Source organism: Terrapene carolina, unplaced genomic scaffold (genome assembly GCF_002925995.2).
Source record: "Terrapene carolina triunguis isolate 2854851 unplaced genomic scaffold, T_m_triunguis-2.0 Scaffold68, whole genome shotgun sequence".
NCBI lineage: Eukaryota > Metazoa > Chordata > Testudines > Emydidae > Terrapene > Terrapene triunguis.
The window spans coordinates 55,121,309-55,134,976 of NW_020664419.1; the positions used below are offsets into that span (position 1 = coordinate 55,121,309).

General features: G+C 43.6%; 1 protein-coding gene across 1 annotated transcript in view; it reads right to left on the bottom strand.

Annotated features, from left to right (window-relative positions):
* PPM1H (protein phosphatase, Mg2+/Mn2+ dependent 1H) overlaps positions 1–13,668 on the bottom strand; it is a 197,886-nt gene that overhangs the window by 80,828 nt on the left and 103,390 nt on the right. Inside the window, exon 3 of the mRNA XM_024205105.3 lies at positions 6,823–7,167. Coding sequence (XP_024060873.1) covers positions 6,823–7,167 — 345 coding nt within the window. The remainder of the gene's footprint in view (positions 1–6,822; positions 7,168–13,668) is intronic.

The following is a 13,668-nucleotide window of genomic DNA, read 5'->3' on the forward strand; positions in this document are numbered from 1 at the left end:
CATTGAATTGTTATACCTTTCTTTGCTAGATTGAAGAGCCTGTTACCAAACATTTGTTCCCTTTGTAGATACTTATAGATGGTGATGAAGTAACCCCATAACCGTCTCTTTGTTAAGCTAAATAGAGTGAGCTCCTTGAGTCTATCACTGTAAGGCATGTTTTCTAATCCTTTTATCATTCTCGTGGTTCTTCTCTGAACCTTCTCCAATTTATCATCAACATCCTTCCTGAATTGTGGGCACCAGAACTGGACACAGTATTCCAGCAATGGTTGCACCAGTGCCAAATATGGGAGTTTATATTACCCTACTTATTCCTACTTGATATTCCTGTTTATACATAACAAAGATTGCATTAGCCCTTTTGGCTACAGCATCACAAAGGGAGCTCATGTCAGCTGATCATCCACCATGATCCTCCAAATCTTTTTTGGAGTCACTGCTTCCCAGGATAGAGTCCCCGAGTGTGTAAGTATGGCCTGCACTTTAATAACACCACTAATTCTACAAACAGATACATTGAAAAAATGACCATCTTTTTTCCTTACCAGTCTTGACAGTGACTCATGTAGCCATCTGTAGATGCAGGGACAACTTCTGTTCAGAACTCAAAGTTTTACTACTGTGACGTGCCAAAGTCACCATGCTTTGTTAAATGAAATGTGACCTCAAATTGTGCCCACATTGCTGGATAAGGTATTTATATGTTATGAAAGATAGCTAAGTCTCTGTACACTACTTGGAAAATCTTTGTCACAGTATGTATGTTGCAATGACAGAGTATAGAATTCTCAACTGCTCAATGTCTCTGAAGCACCGTAGAGGGATTCATTTTGGGTAAAGCCCCTGGGGCATGAAACTTTCCAGATTCTCTATCTACAGTAACTGACTTCCATGAAAACTTGCACATCTCAATAACTCTTTCATTTCCAACTGTGACAAGGTGAATCTTTCAGTGAATTTTTGCAACCACCTCACAGCAAGCAAGCTGCCTGCATCCCTGAGAGCCAAGCAATATTGTAATGGGACAAATCTCAAGTCTTCTCTGCCTGAATTTCACCCAGTGCCACTCCCTGAGATGCTCAGGTTTTGGGAGAACTTTATGCTCCAGTCTAAGAATTGGATCTATGTTCTTCCTGGCTGGTGAAGGCCAGTGGGGAAATATCTGTGGTAAAAGATTGCCACCACTGCCCTTACAGAGAGCTGGCAGCCAACTGCTCTTAAGAAAGCATTCTGCAGCCTCTGATCAACCAGCTGTCACTTGAGGTTAAGAGCATAACCCTTTCTGGCCACTGCTCCACCTTCCATTCTTCAGACAGATTGCGGAGAAGGTTCTGGTGAGATAACCCTCACAGTGTCTCTGTTATCCTTGATCCGTGTCAAGCCAAATACAGACTTGGTTTGGCACAGACTGTGTTGGTTACACTGGATGATCTCTTCCCGACAGTGGATGAAGATCAGGTATCGAAGTTCAAATTATGCCCATCAGATGCCTTTGATACCATCAACCATGATATGTTGCTTGGCTTGCTTGTGCCACCTAGTGGGGAATAGATGGAGCTGCTTTTAGATGACTGTTCTTTTCCCTTGGAGTGGCCACAGAGGGTAACTGGTGCTCTACCCTAAGGGCTCCCATTTGAGGTACAGCAGGGTTCAGTTTTTTTACCCCTCTCATTCAACATATCTATGATGCAGCATGTGTGGCAGTGCCTTCAGTACACTTTTCACACCAGACAAGCCTGACCCAGTTCTTGGCTGAACTTGGGACACTAATGTGGGCAAGTTGGCTAAAGGTTCAGTCCAGACAATACGGAGGCGATGGTAGATTAGGGAAAGCATCACGAGAACATGACAGAGACTGTATGGGCATCTTTCAGTGGTATCCATCCGCTATTTACTGCCCGACTTCACAACTTCAGCGTGGTGTTAGATCACCATTTTCTTTTAGAGGATTAAAATTACAGCACTCAGCAAGAGAGCTGTTTAAATTCCACAAGGTTGTGACCTAGTCTCTTGGATATGGACCGTTTTCCATGTTTTGCCACTTTAACATCTGCATTGTCCATGAGGCTGTCCCTAAAATCCCTTTGGAAACTAAAGCTGGTGCAGTAGGCTGCTGTCTACTTGTTAAGCGGAGAATCATACTAGAAGCACATGCCATCAGTGCTTCATGAACTAGCCTGCCTGCCTATTGGTTTCCCGCTGGAGTTTCATGTTGGTTTTAGTCATGATCAGAAATGGTTTAGGGCAGTTACTGTTAAAATTAGATGCTCAAGCTGAAGCCATCTCTGCTAAAAAAGAGGGAGGGGGGCTTCCGGCAGACACTTTCCATTAGGGCTCCTCAGCTCTGGACCTCATTGCCATTTTGCTCCAAAACTGTCCATATCTGTTAATCTCCAGGACACACTGCAAAGCCCATTTATCTGTTCAGGGTTTGGGGGAGGGCTGTGGAGAGGGGTGGGATAAGGATCTTTCTAGGGTGGGGTACACCTGCATTTTCACTTTGACATCCTAGGCAGCTGGTGCTTCTCCTGTGTGTGGGGTTTGCTATGTTGGTTGTACAGATTTGCAATTTAAAGTGTTTAAACCTCCAGAGCCTGGGATAAATCATCTATTTTTGTATTTAAATCAAAACGTAAATTTTTTTTTAAAAATGGATTTTTGTTTGTAGTATGGATGTGACAAAACAGTTGTAAGAATTATCACAGGGATGCTGTTTATAGCTTAGGTTGCATTGTCCTGACCACAGTGCTACAGGAAAAACTGTTAGAATACAGACTCACTTAGCCAAGCCAGACAACCATGAGCTAATACTGTCAGAGTTGTAGTGTAGATGGGTCACAGTATAAGACCACTAAAAGGGTATTTGTTCATTCATTGCCATGGCTTACCCAATGGGCCTCGCAGTTCCAAAAAAGGGAAGGCCAAGCAATGCTAATCATGGCCTCCAAAAGAACAAGCAATCTTTCCTCTTTGTGCAACAACTCTGTCCTGAGCAGAAGTTTAAAACAGAGTAGCGATACCTATTCCCCTCCTTCAATGAACTTGAAATCCATTAGTAAGACTCAGAAGTAGGGCTTGTAAATAAAGTTTGATCTTGACCCAATTATACATGGTTGTAAACATCACATACGGATTCATTTGCTTTTTAGGTTATCAAGCAGATGCAAGTCTCTCTGTACAGACCATCCAGAAAGTAATGTCCTGTTTCTATGCAGGTTCCAGGCTTCTCAGTCTCCCAAAAGAAACATGGGAATTTATTTAATCTACATTAGAAGGATGAAGGGCTGAGGTAACTCTCTTGGGATTTGAACTTGTGGCTCCAGGAGTGATGCTAAAAAAACCCCGATATTCTGAAATATAATGTTTGCATCACCAAGTCAACCCTCCTCTTGTTTTGTCAGTTATTTAAACAATGGATTCTTTCATGTGTTTCCACCATTCAAAATGGCAGAAATATGACGACATATTCTCATCTCTCAAGATCGCCACCATTTTGATCTGAAAGTTTTACAAGAACAGTTTACTATATTTCATCTACACTGAATACAAATCTTAGTCCTGATTTAGAATCTCAAGTTGAATCCAAACCTGGTTCTGGATTTGAACACTACCTCTTCAGCCCATCTGTTATTTTAGCAGTAAGCCAGCTTTGTATCACTTAACTAATTTTCACCCCAATATAACAAAAACAAAAAGCTATTAACTAAGTCATGACCTGAGAGCAGGATAACTGGGGGTGAGGATATACCTTTCAGATGGGAGTGTACTCTGAGTGGCACTTTTTCTACATAAGGCTGAGTGTGGAGTGGAAGCTCTTTCCTTTAATTTCTCTTTAAAACAAAAAAAGAAAGAAGAGGTAGATGGCTCACCTGTGATGCACAAAGCGATGCATACACCCCCAACAGGTGAAATTCAGATAAGCCCCCTTTTGCTCAGTTCAGCAAGCTGAGTTTGATGGAGTTGAGTTTGATTACATTATCGGAGTAGCTTAATATAGAAGAACACTTGGCAATACACTTCTAGCTCCCCAGGACATGGCCTACAAACCACTCAGGGTTTGTCCAGACTACTGTTTTGGGTTGTACTATAACTCGAGTTAACAAATGTAATTGTAAATGCTAACAGTGAACACTCAACTGAATGTAGCCTGGAATAAACATTTGTGATCTCAGGTTACAACATGGAAATAAATTAACACACGCTACAACACAATCAAACATTGTAGTCTAGAAAAAAAACAGACAGGAGAGAGGTTAGTAGTTTAAATAGCTGAGTAGGGTAACAGCCTTCCATGGTAGATAAACAGGGTGCCATGTGGTTTACTGTGTGTGGGTGTGGTAGAGTGAGCACTCTCCAGAAGAAATCAGATTTGACAGACACTGGAATTATTAATTGAGTTATGACTAAAAGGGAGTTACACTGAGTCTGACACTTCAGGCAAGACAGGGAAGACCTAATTAGCATTTAAAAAGGAGGCTGGACAGAAAGAAGTAATGGCACACAACACTCCAGGGGAAGAGAAGAGTTGAAGGCCTTCTATTAGGCAGTACCTGAAGGGATGTGCAAAGAGGGTTATATGTATCTACCCAACACTCTATCCAGGTTCAAAGGGTTCCCGTGAAGTGCTGTGTGTTGCAGGAAAGACAACCGAGAACTGTGCCTGCCTACTTTAGGAATGCTGGTTTTTGTTAAACATTGGGTGCAATGATACATTGTGCTACTAAGGAACCCATGTAAATAAGCTAACTCAAAAGGGTTGGACTAGCATAAAAACAAAACACGGATGAGGTACTAATACAGAATGACCACAGTGATATCAAGAAGGCTCACACCGTTACTTCAGAGAGCGCCAGGCGTATAAAGAAGGACAGAGTTAGAGAGGTAGGGGGAGTGTGTCAGCCTTAGAAATGCTGTTACATAAATCTCTCTCTCACACACACACACACACACACACACACACACACAGCAATGTTATTCTTTTGCTTAAACCAATTATAAGCACAAGATGTTATCCAGACCTTAGACTGGATATATTGTATTTACTCCTATTTTTTCCCTAATAAAACTGCTTTTTTTAATTAGAATTGTTATTGTACTGGGGTAACAACTGAGAGCATTCCTGGAGACAATGATGGAGAGGCAGAAGTGGGGGTAAAAGGTCCCCAGCCTGCAGCATTTGATCAAAGGCATGGGGCAGGAGATGCTCATTCTGAATAAAGCCTACCACGATGCCAGCTAGTGACATGGAGAAAGACAAATTGCCATGATTTGTGTGCACAGTCCCTAGCACAATGGAGTCCAAATTTCAGGCAGGGCCCTCAGTGCTATACTAAGCCATGTGTATTTTTGATGATGTTGTGGTGTATACTTCATAATACTAATTTAAATATAGTTGATTCTGTGCAACTTCTATCATCGTGTTGTGTAATAGTAAAAAAAGATTTGTAATAAAAATGTACAACATATTTTACAGTGAATATTTTCAGTTGTACGGTAGTTTGCAAAGAGCTTTCTGATTCTTTGGGAAGGAAAGCACTACACAAAAAGCTAATCATTGTAATTACTGTACTTGAGTGCAGAAATGAAACCGTTCTTTTCTGGAATGACTGCTGCAGTCTGCCAATTACTCGCATGTACTAAGACTAATTCACATATATGAGGAAAAACTATGACTGAGTCCTGCCTTTGTACTTCACCTTGAGAATAAAATCTCTGGGAAATGCTTAGTTTAAAAAACTTTTCTGCACAAAGCGGAAGCTTTTTTTAAGACATAGAATATAGTCATTTCCTAAGGCCTGATCCCACAAGCACTTATCAGGCATAGTTCTAACTGCTAGGAGCGCTCTCAGGCGAGCAAGCACTATGCACAGTGGCAAGAGTTTGCAGAACCAGGCTCCCGCAGGGGATATCCACTCAAGGGTGAATCCCTAGCTCCACTGAAGTCAAATGGAAATTTTGCCACGGACTTCAGTGGAGCCAGAATTTCACCCCAAGTATTCATGTGAATAAAGCATAAATGAGTGGAGGGGTGAGGCCCTCCCCCGCAACAATGGGCCAGGGTACAGAGCTACTGTGCAGCCCCTATTCTAGCCTATGAGCTAGAACAACCGCCATTGCTTCTCAACCCAGATGCAGTGGGTACTGGGGCTCTTCCCCTGGTCCACCCGCAACCTGCCAGAACATGGCCTCCTGCATCAGCCCAGGCAGGGCTGGTGCAGAGACCCTGCCTGTGGCATGAGGGGTACAGATGCATCCTCCGTGCAGCTCTTTCTCCCACACCCCCTATACAGGGTCCGAGGCCATCCCACTGCACCAGGGTAAATTTCACCATTTTTTATTAGGAAATATACAGACTAGCGTAAATAATTTATCTCACCATTGAAAGTGGATATCTACTATTGTGGAGCAATGTAGCTTTCTACATAATACATCTCCTTTTTAAAAAAACAGCTTCTAAAAGCCATGTCAGCAAGTTAGACAACAATGTGACAGGAAGAATGGTCCAATGGTTAATGCAGCTGCCTGGGACTTAGGAGACCTAAGTTCAATTATTTGTTCTTGTATAATCTTGGGCTAAGGAGCCTCTTTGTGCGACAGCTCCCCATCTGTAAAATGGGGATGATAGCACTGCCCCACTCACAGAGGTGTTGCAAGAATAAGTACATGAAAATTGTGAGGTGCTCAGATACCACAGGACTGAGAGCCAGCAAATACACACCTAATTCTAGACTGAACAAGTGAAAAGAAAGTCACCTCCCCCAACCCATGGTACTCATTAAACTGAGTAACAAGTAGTCAACAGCACTGAAATACACCTACCATTTCTTTGAATGCGCTTTCAATAGCTCCAGTAACAAGGCTCTCATGTTGGATCTTCTTCTCTGTAAAGAAGCGTGTTGGAGGGGTGTTGGGTGAGCCTGGAGCCCCAACCCCCCCACGCAGGGAGGCTGCCCTGGTTAGAGTTCTGCTGTTAGCAACCATGCTTTCTGGCTCCTCTCCTAGGCAGGTTGGGGGAAGGACAGCAGAGTTCTTCAGGATCTCCACAATCTCCTGCAGCTGCTCCACAATATGGTGATGAAGCAGTTTGGATGCTACAACAGCTGCCCCAGATCCAGCATGTCCGTCAAACAGTGACCAGTAGTACAAATTGATGCCATCATTTTCCTGTTTATGAGAAGAAGAAAATCACAATGTACACAATTATCAGTGTTGTCAGTGACCCTAGCACCACTGACAGGTCAGCTACAGTCGTTAAGGTGCAACTAACTCTTTCCACGATACAAAGAGTAGGTTTCTTTCTGGAAAGGAGAAATATGTCATGTCACTTGCCTTTTTTTTCCTCCCTCTTCTGAAAAGGCTGATAAATTTAGTCTTCAACATACTGCACCAAACATATCCAGGAGGCAAGACACCTCTGGGATAGGAGGCGAGTTAAATATGCCACTCTATCTTTGCCCTCTCTCTCCCTTGTGAATGACAAATGGGCCACTTGCAGTGAGGCTAGATACTTCTGCATTGTTTCATTCAAATGTAAGTTTTCAGTTCTCATTGTGGAGATAAACGTATCAAATCTCACTTCTTTGCTGCTTCCATCAGTTTGCTGGTTTATAATTTTACAATCTTTTTTTCTCTTTTGATAAGGTAAAGACACTGCTGGAAATGATCTGGCACATACCTTCATATCATCACATCCTGCATGTTCTCTGCAAGTCACAGGGCAGTAATATATATTTCCCAGATCTTTCTCTTTTTAAAAAATGAATATGATAGAAAAATACAGCAATGAGAAATTTGTGCTCCTAAGTCACTTTGGCACTTCTGAAAATCCTACCCTAAAATCACCACTCAGCACAGCACTTCAGCATGTGCTTAATATTAAGTCTCATTGATGCCAACAGGACCTAAGCACCTGTGTATGTGTTTTGCTGACTCAGGGCTTAATTTAAATTGACAGACACCCACAGGCAATGTGATTATAGCCACAGACACGGCTGTGATAGAGATTTACTTCATTCTGTCACAAAGGAAAAAAAAAAATCCACCTCCACCCCACAACAAACCAGCACGAGGCCTACACACAACTTAAGTCCCATAGGATTTGTGCTGGCTTGCTACACCAGGATGAATTTTTACCCAAAATGAGCAATGAGTCAAGGAGCACCAAGATGCAAAGAAGGCCATATGAAAAACAAAAAACGTGGATAATTTCTCAGAGGTGTGTCACAAATCAGCATGTCAAGAAAGGGCAGTCAATCTGAGCTACAACATCCCAATCCTAGCACAAAATCCCCTTTGCAATATCACATGGTTACCCCATCACCGTAAATTCTTGCAATTCAAATTGCTAATGAGCTCTATTGCTGAAATTAACATTTCATTATTAATCCTAATGTTGCTCTAATTGCATGCATCTTTCAAGACATGAATTATAAAATGATTAAGTAAACCTCTCTCTAGCTGGTTACCTTCCCTGGACCTGAAGAAGAGCCCTGTGAAGCTCGAAAGCTTGTCCCCTTGTACCAACAGAAGTTGGTCCAATAAAAGTTATTACTTCACCTACCTTGTCTTTTTCTAACTATGACTTTTTCTAGCTTAACAAAACACGATGAGGGCCATACTTACAGAATGGGAAACTGCCTCCTGTAAAGCAGTGACTGAAAAGAACTTAGCGGTCAATAGTGGACACGCAACCCAACATAAGCGCCCAGTGCAATGTTGTCACAAAAAGGGTTAATTAATTAATGGAGATATCCTATCTCCTAGAACTGGAAGGGACCTTGAAAAGTCATCGAGTCCAGCCCTCTGCCTTCACTAGCAGGACCAAGTACTGATTTTGCCCCAGATCCCTAAGTGGCCCCCTCAAGGATTGAACTCACAACCCTGGGTTTAGCAAGACAATGCTCAAACCACTGTGCAACCCTTTATGTACAAAGAGGGGAGAAGTGAGTAGGTGTAGAGAAGTGATATTACCTCTGTACAGCATTGACGAAACCCATACTGGAATACTGAATCCAGTTCTGGTGTCCACGTTTTAAAAAGGGATTTTGAAAAACTAGAGAAGGTGCCAAAAAGAGCCACAAAAACAATTACAGGGCTAGAGAAAATGCCATATAGTGAGACATCTGAAGAGCTCAATCTGTTTAGCTTATCGAAAAGAAGATAGAGAGGTGACTTGATTACAGTTTATAAGTATGTTCAAGGGGAGAAAAAAACCCAGATACTAAAGGGTTCTTTAATCTAGAGGAGAAAGGCATAACAAGAACACATGGGTGGAAGCTGAAGCCATGCAAATTCAAATTAGAAATAAGGCACACATTTTTATCATGCAGGGTGATTGACCACGGAAACAAACTATCAAGGGAGGTGATGGATTCTCCCATCTCTTGATATCTTCAAATCAAGGCTGGCTCCCTTTCTGAAAGATATGCTTTAGCCAAATGCAAAGTAGGCTTCAGTCAAACCAAAGTTATGGGGTTCAGTACAGGGGTAACTGGGAAAAATTTAATGGTATGTGATATACAGGAGGTCAGATTAGATGAACTAATGGTCCCTTCTGGCCTTAAATTCTAGATATCTGTGAAAGCAACATCCCATCCAATCTCATTAACTAGAAACACAGGGTGAAATTCAGGCATCTTTGGCTTCAGCGGGACCAAAATTTCACCTATGGCTTAGAATCACTCAAAGTTCACACTAGTGCTGGTTGAAACAATTCTTTCAAAGCTGTTTTTCCATAGGAAATTAGGTTATTGTCTGCTTACCTTGGAAAATTTTGATATTTTGTAAAAAACAAAAATGACCAAACCAAAAGAAATATTTCTATTCAAAATGGTGCTGTTGGCCTCATGGAAGTTGTAGTTTGAGTTACTTATGCTCCTATTCTCCTCTGTAGGCCTGGATCTCTGGCTGGACTATAATTTCCCATGAAGTACCGTGGCCAGTGACCCCTATCACAGATGCCCTTCCCTCACAAAGAGAGGAGAAAGTGGTGCATCTTGGAAGATGCAGTCTGGCCAAAGAGCCAAGACCATAGAGGAGAGCATAAGGCACCTGAACTACAACTCGCATGAGACTAGGTGGCTCCATTTTTGAATACAAATACTTGTTTTTCAGCTGAAGTATTTTGGTTTTTGATATTCCAAAAAGTTTAGAGGGTTTTGTCAAAATTTTCAGCAGAAGCCCTCCTCCCCCCCCGCCCTATTCTGACTAGCTCTAATTCGCTCTTTAAGGAGAGCAAGTATTAACACCCATGAGAAGGATACTAAGTCATTAAGACCTGCGCAAAGATGTCCACAGCAGACTGCATTTTGCCTCTCCCTGTTTGGCAGTTTGTGCTTACATTTTTTTTTTTTTGGCCATTTACTGGTGTTGTAATTCTTCGTCTTCAGTTACCATAGGAAGGTTCTGGTGGCTCTCCTCCTCTGTCTGCTATAGTGGGAAGGTGCCAGGATGGGGCAGAGAGGAGAAGAACTGCTGCCTCAGGTGATTTAGGAGAAGAGCTAGAAGTTTTGCTCCTGAGTCTGTTTCTCCGTTTAAGGAAGGCCCTTGCTGGTCAGAAGCAGGGCCGGCTCCAGGCATCAGCTTAGCAAGCAGGTGCTTGGGGCAGCCAAGTGGAAGGGGCGGCATGTCAGGCTCTTGGGTGGCGGGTCCCTCATTCCCCTCTCGGAGGGAAGGACCTGCTACCGAATTGCTGCCGAAGAAGAAAGCAGTGCGCCGATCGCAACTTGTTTTTTTTCCCCGCCGCTTGGGGCGGCAAAAACCCTGGAGCCAGCCCTGGTCAGAGGGGGCGCTATGCCAGCATGGCTCTCTGGTTCTGTCAGCAGCGCTGCTCCTGTAGAAGTAGTATTCTCTGGACAAGTGGCCCTCCCTGGGTTAGGAAGGGAGCCTGAATGAGTCAGCATACACACACTCTTCCTCTGTCTCCCACTTGCTCGCTTATGCCTCTAATTCCTGACTTCACTACTCATTCCCTGTGCCCCAGCTGGGTGCATATTCACCAGGCTCTACCTCAGGATTAGGGAGAGCAGGCCGCACTCCTAACCCAGCTACAGCTCACACACTCCCTCTCCTCCCTGTCACCCATAACTACGGGAAGAGGAAGGAATAGTATCATCCACAGACATGCATGCCATCAGCAGGGCTACAAAACACATGAAATTAGCTCAGTTTCTTAAAGATCCTGCTCTTGGGGGCTGCTCCAGCCAAGAGCCTCAACTTCACCAGAGCAGGGAAGGGAATCAACTTCCTCTTAACCAGGGGGCATGGATGGGGCAAACATAGCTGCTCTAACCCTATCTCCCTAAGCTGCCCACGTGAGAGATCATTCACTGAGGTCCTGCATCCCCTGAGGCAGCACAGCAGACCACGGGCCCCCTTTGCAATATAATAAAGTATCAGACACCAGAAATCCCTGACAAACAAAATATTTTCACCATGGCATGCCCCCGGCAACAGTAAATGAATTTGGAATGATCAAGCTTATCCGTTCTAACTTGCCAGGCAGCATGGGTCAGTGGAGGGGACACGGAGCACTCAGAAGACCAGGGTTCCAGTCCTAGCCTCCCCCTGGCATGCCGTGGGACCCCGGGCAAGTCATCTCACCTTTCTACACCTGTTTCCCCTTCCACACCTTGTCTATCTTGTCTGTCTAGACTGTAAGCTCTACAGCGCAGAGACTCTCTCTTACTGTGTGTGTGAACAGTGGCCAGCCTAATGGCGCCCTGATCTCACTTGGGGCCTCTAGGTGCTGCTGTAATGGAAGTAATGAGAACTTCAATGAATTCTATTAAACAAAATAATGTGTTTTAGTTTGAGGCTAGAGAAGACGTGGAACACATGGCTACCTACTGGTAATCTTTCCTGAGAGGGGACAGGGAAGAAATCATGAGACTCTCCGATTTTTTTTTTTTTTTTTTTAAGAAAATTTTTAAAAGCTTCTTTTTAAAGAAATTTTTTTTTTTTTTCAGCTTGTGATGCCTCTCAGAATATGCAAGTACAGGAAGAGGGATGGTCCCATGACAAGGACAATGCCTGGGACTTCGAAGCCCAGGTTCAGTTTTTTGCTGCTCCACAAATTTTCCTTGCGACACTGGGCAAATCACTTAGGGTCTGTCTACACCGGCAAGTTTTCTACACCACAAGTTATATCACTTCTATTAAAACGTTGGAATTAAACCGCTAATGCGTGTCCACACTGTGCTCCTTGTGATGCTGCAGCGCATCCACATTAGCAGCTATTAGAACGGCAAAGACAGCAGTGCATTGTGGTAGCTATCCCATAGAGCAACTGGCTGCAGGGTGCTTTGGGAAGGGTTTGCAATGCCTCATGGAGCAGGCACAGCGTCACATGATGCAGGTTTCCCAATCCCATTATTCCATGGGCATCCTACTACATTGCCAGCTGCTTTTCAACTGAAGGTGTGGGGGGGTGGAGAGGGGAAGAGTGTGTGACAGGGAGTGTGTGTGTGTATGGAGGGGGGCGGAGAGAGACAGTGTGTTTGGGGGGACAGAGAGTGTGTCAGCATGCCGTCTTGTAAGTTCAGACAGCAGCAGGAAGCAATCAGTCCTGAGGCAGGGGGAGGGGGAACCCCCCAACATCAGCCCCTGCCTCCCTCCCTGGGCTCTCTGCACAGCAATCTCTCTCTCCACACCCCTCTGTTCAACAGCACGAGCATCCCACCTTAATGGTTTGCTTTGTGTCCCAGAGCAGATCAGCACAACATGCAAAGGCTGTCAGAAACGGTGCTTTGAAAGGGAAGGGGCGCACGTCTCCAAGGCAGCAGACTTCAAAACAATGAGCAGAGCGGTCATTTGAGGCATTATGGGACAGCTCCGGAGGCCAATTACAGCGCAGAAAGCAATCAAGTATCTACACTGGCAATAAAGCACTGGAGCCTCTGTGCAAATAGCCTTACGACTCTCAGCGAGGTGTTTTTTTTTGCAGTGCTGCAACTGAGGAGTTTCTGCGCACAAAGTGGCTTGACAGTGTGTTCCCGTCTGCAGTTTGAGCGCAAAAAGCTGCTTTACTGTGCAAAAACTTGCCAGTGTAGACAAGTCCTTACTCTCTTTGCCTCAGTTCCCCACCTGTAAAATGGGAATAATGGTAGTTCCCTACAATAGAGAGGTGTGAAGATCAAAATATTGAAGATTGTGAGACATTCAGATATTACGGTAATGAGGGCCAAAAAATACTTTCTTCTGCTGCTGCTTAGTGACTTGGTCACATATTTTTTTATTTCAGTGGCAGTCACACAGCAAAGCTTTGAGTAGCCAGAATGGCTAGCTAGTTGTTTTTGTGGCAGGATAGTGGAAGAGTGAAGCACACAGTTCACAAACAAATTTTTTCCCTGTGAAATTAGCTTTAAAAATATCAGTTCAGTCTGTTGTATTCTATAAAGTAACTGTCTCTCAATCCGGCCTCTCCCCCTCCACTTCTTGTTTGGCTGGTCAGAGTCCTTCAACTGGAAATTTAATTAATCAAAACACAGTAATAATAATATGAAAAAAATCGAAAGTGTTTCTTTTTTAAATTTGGGAAGGATACAGACGTCTGACGAGGCACCAGAGAAATAATAATAATAAAAAAATAAAAGTAAGCAGCCATCTCACTGCACTGAATCCCAAAATGCATTTCTAGTCTGCTGTGAAATGTAATCAGCTTCAGGC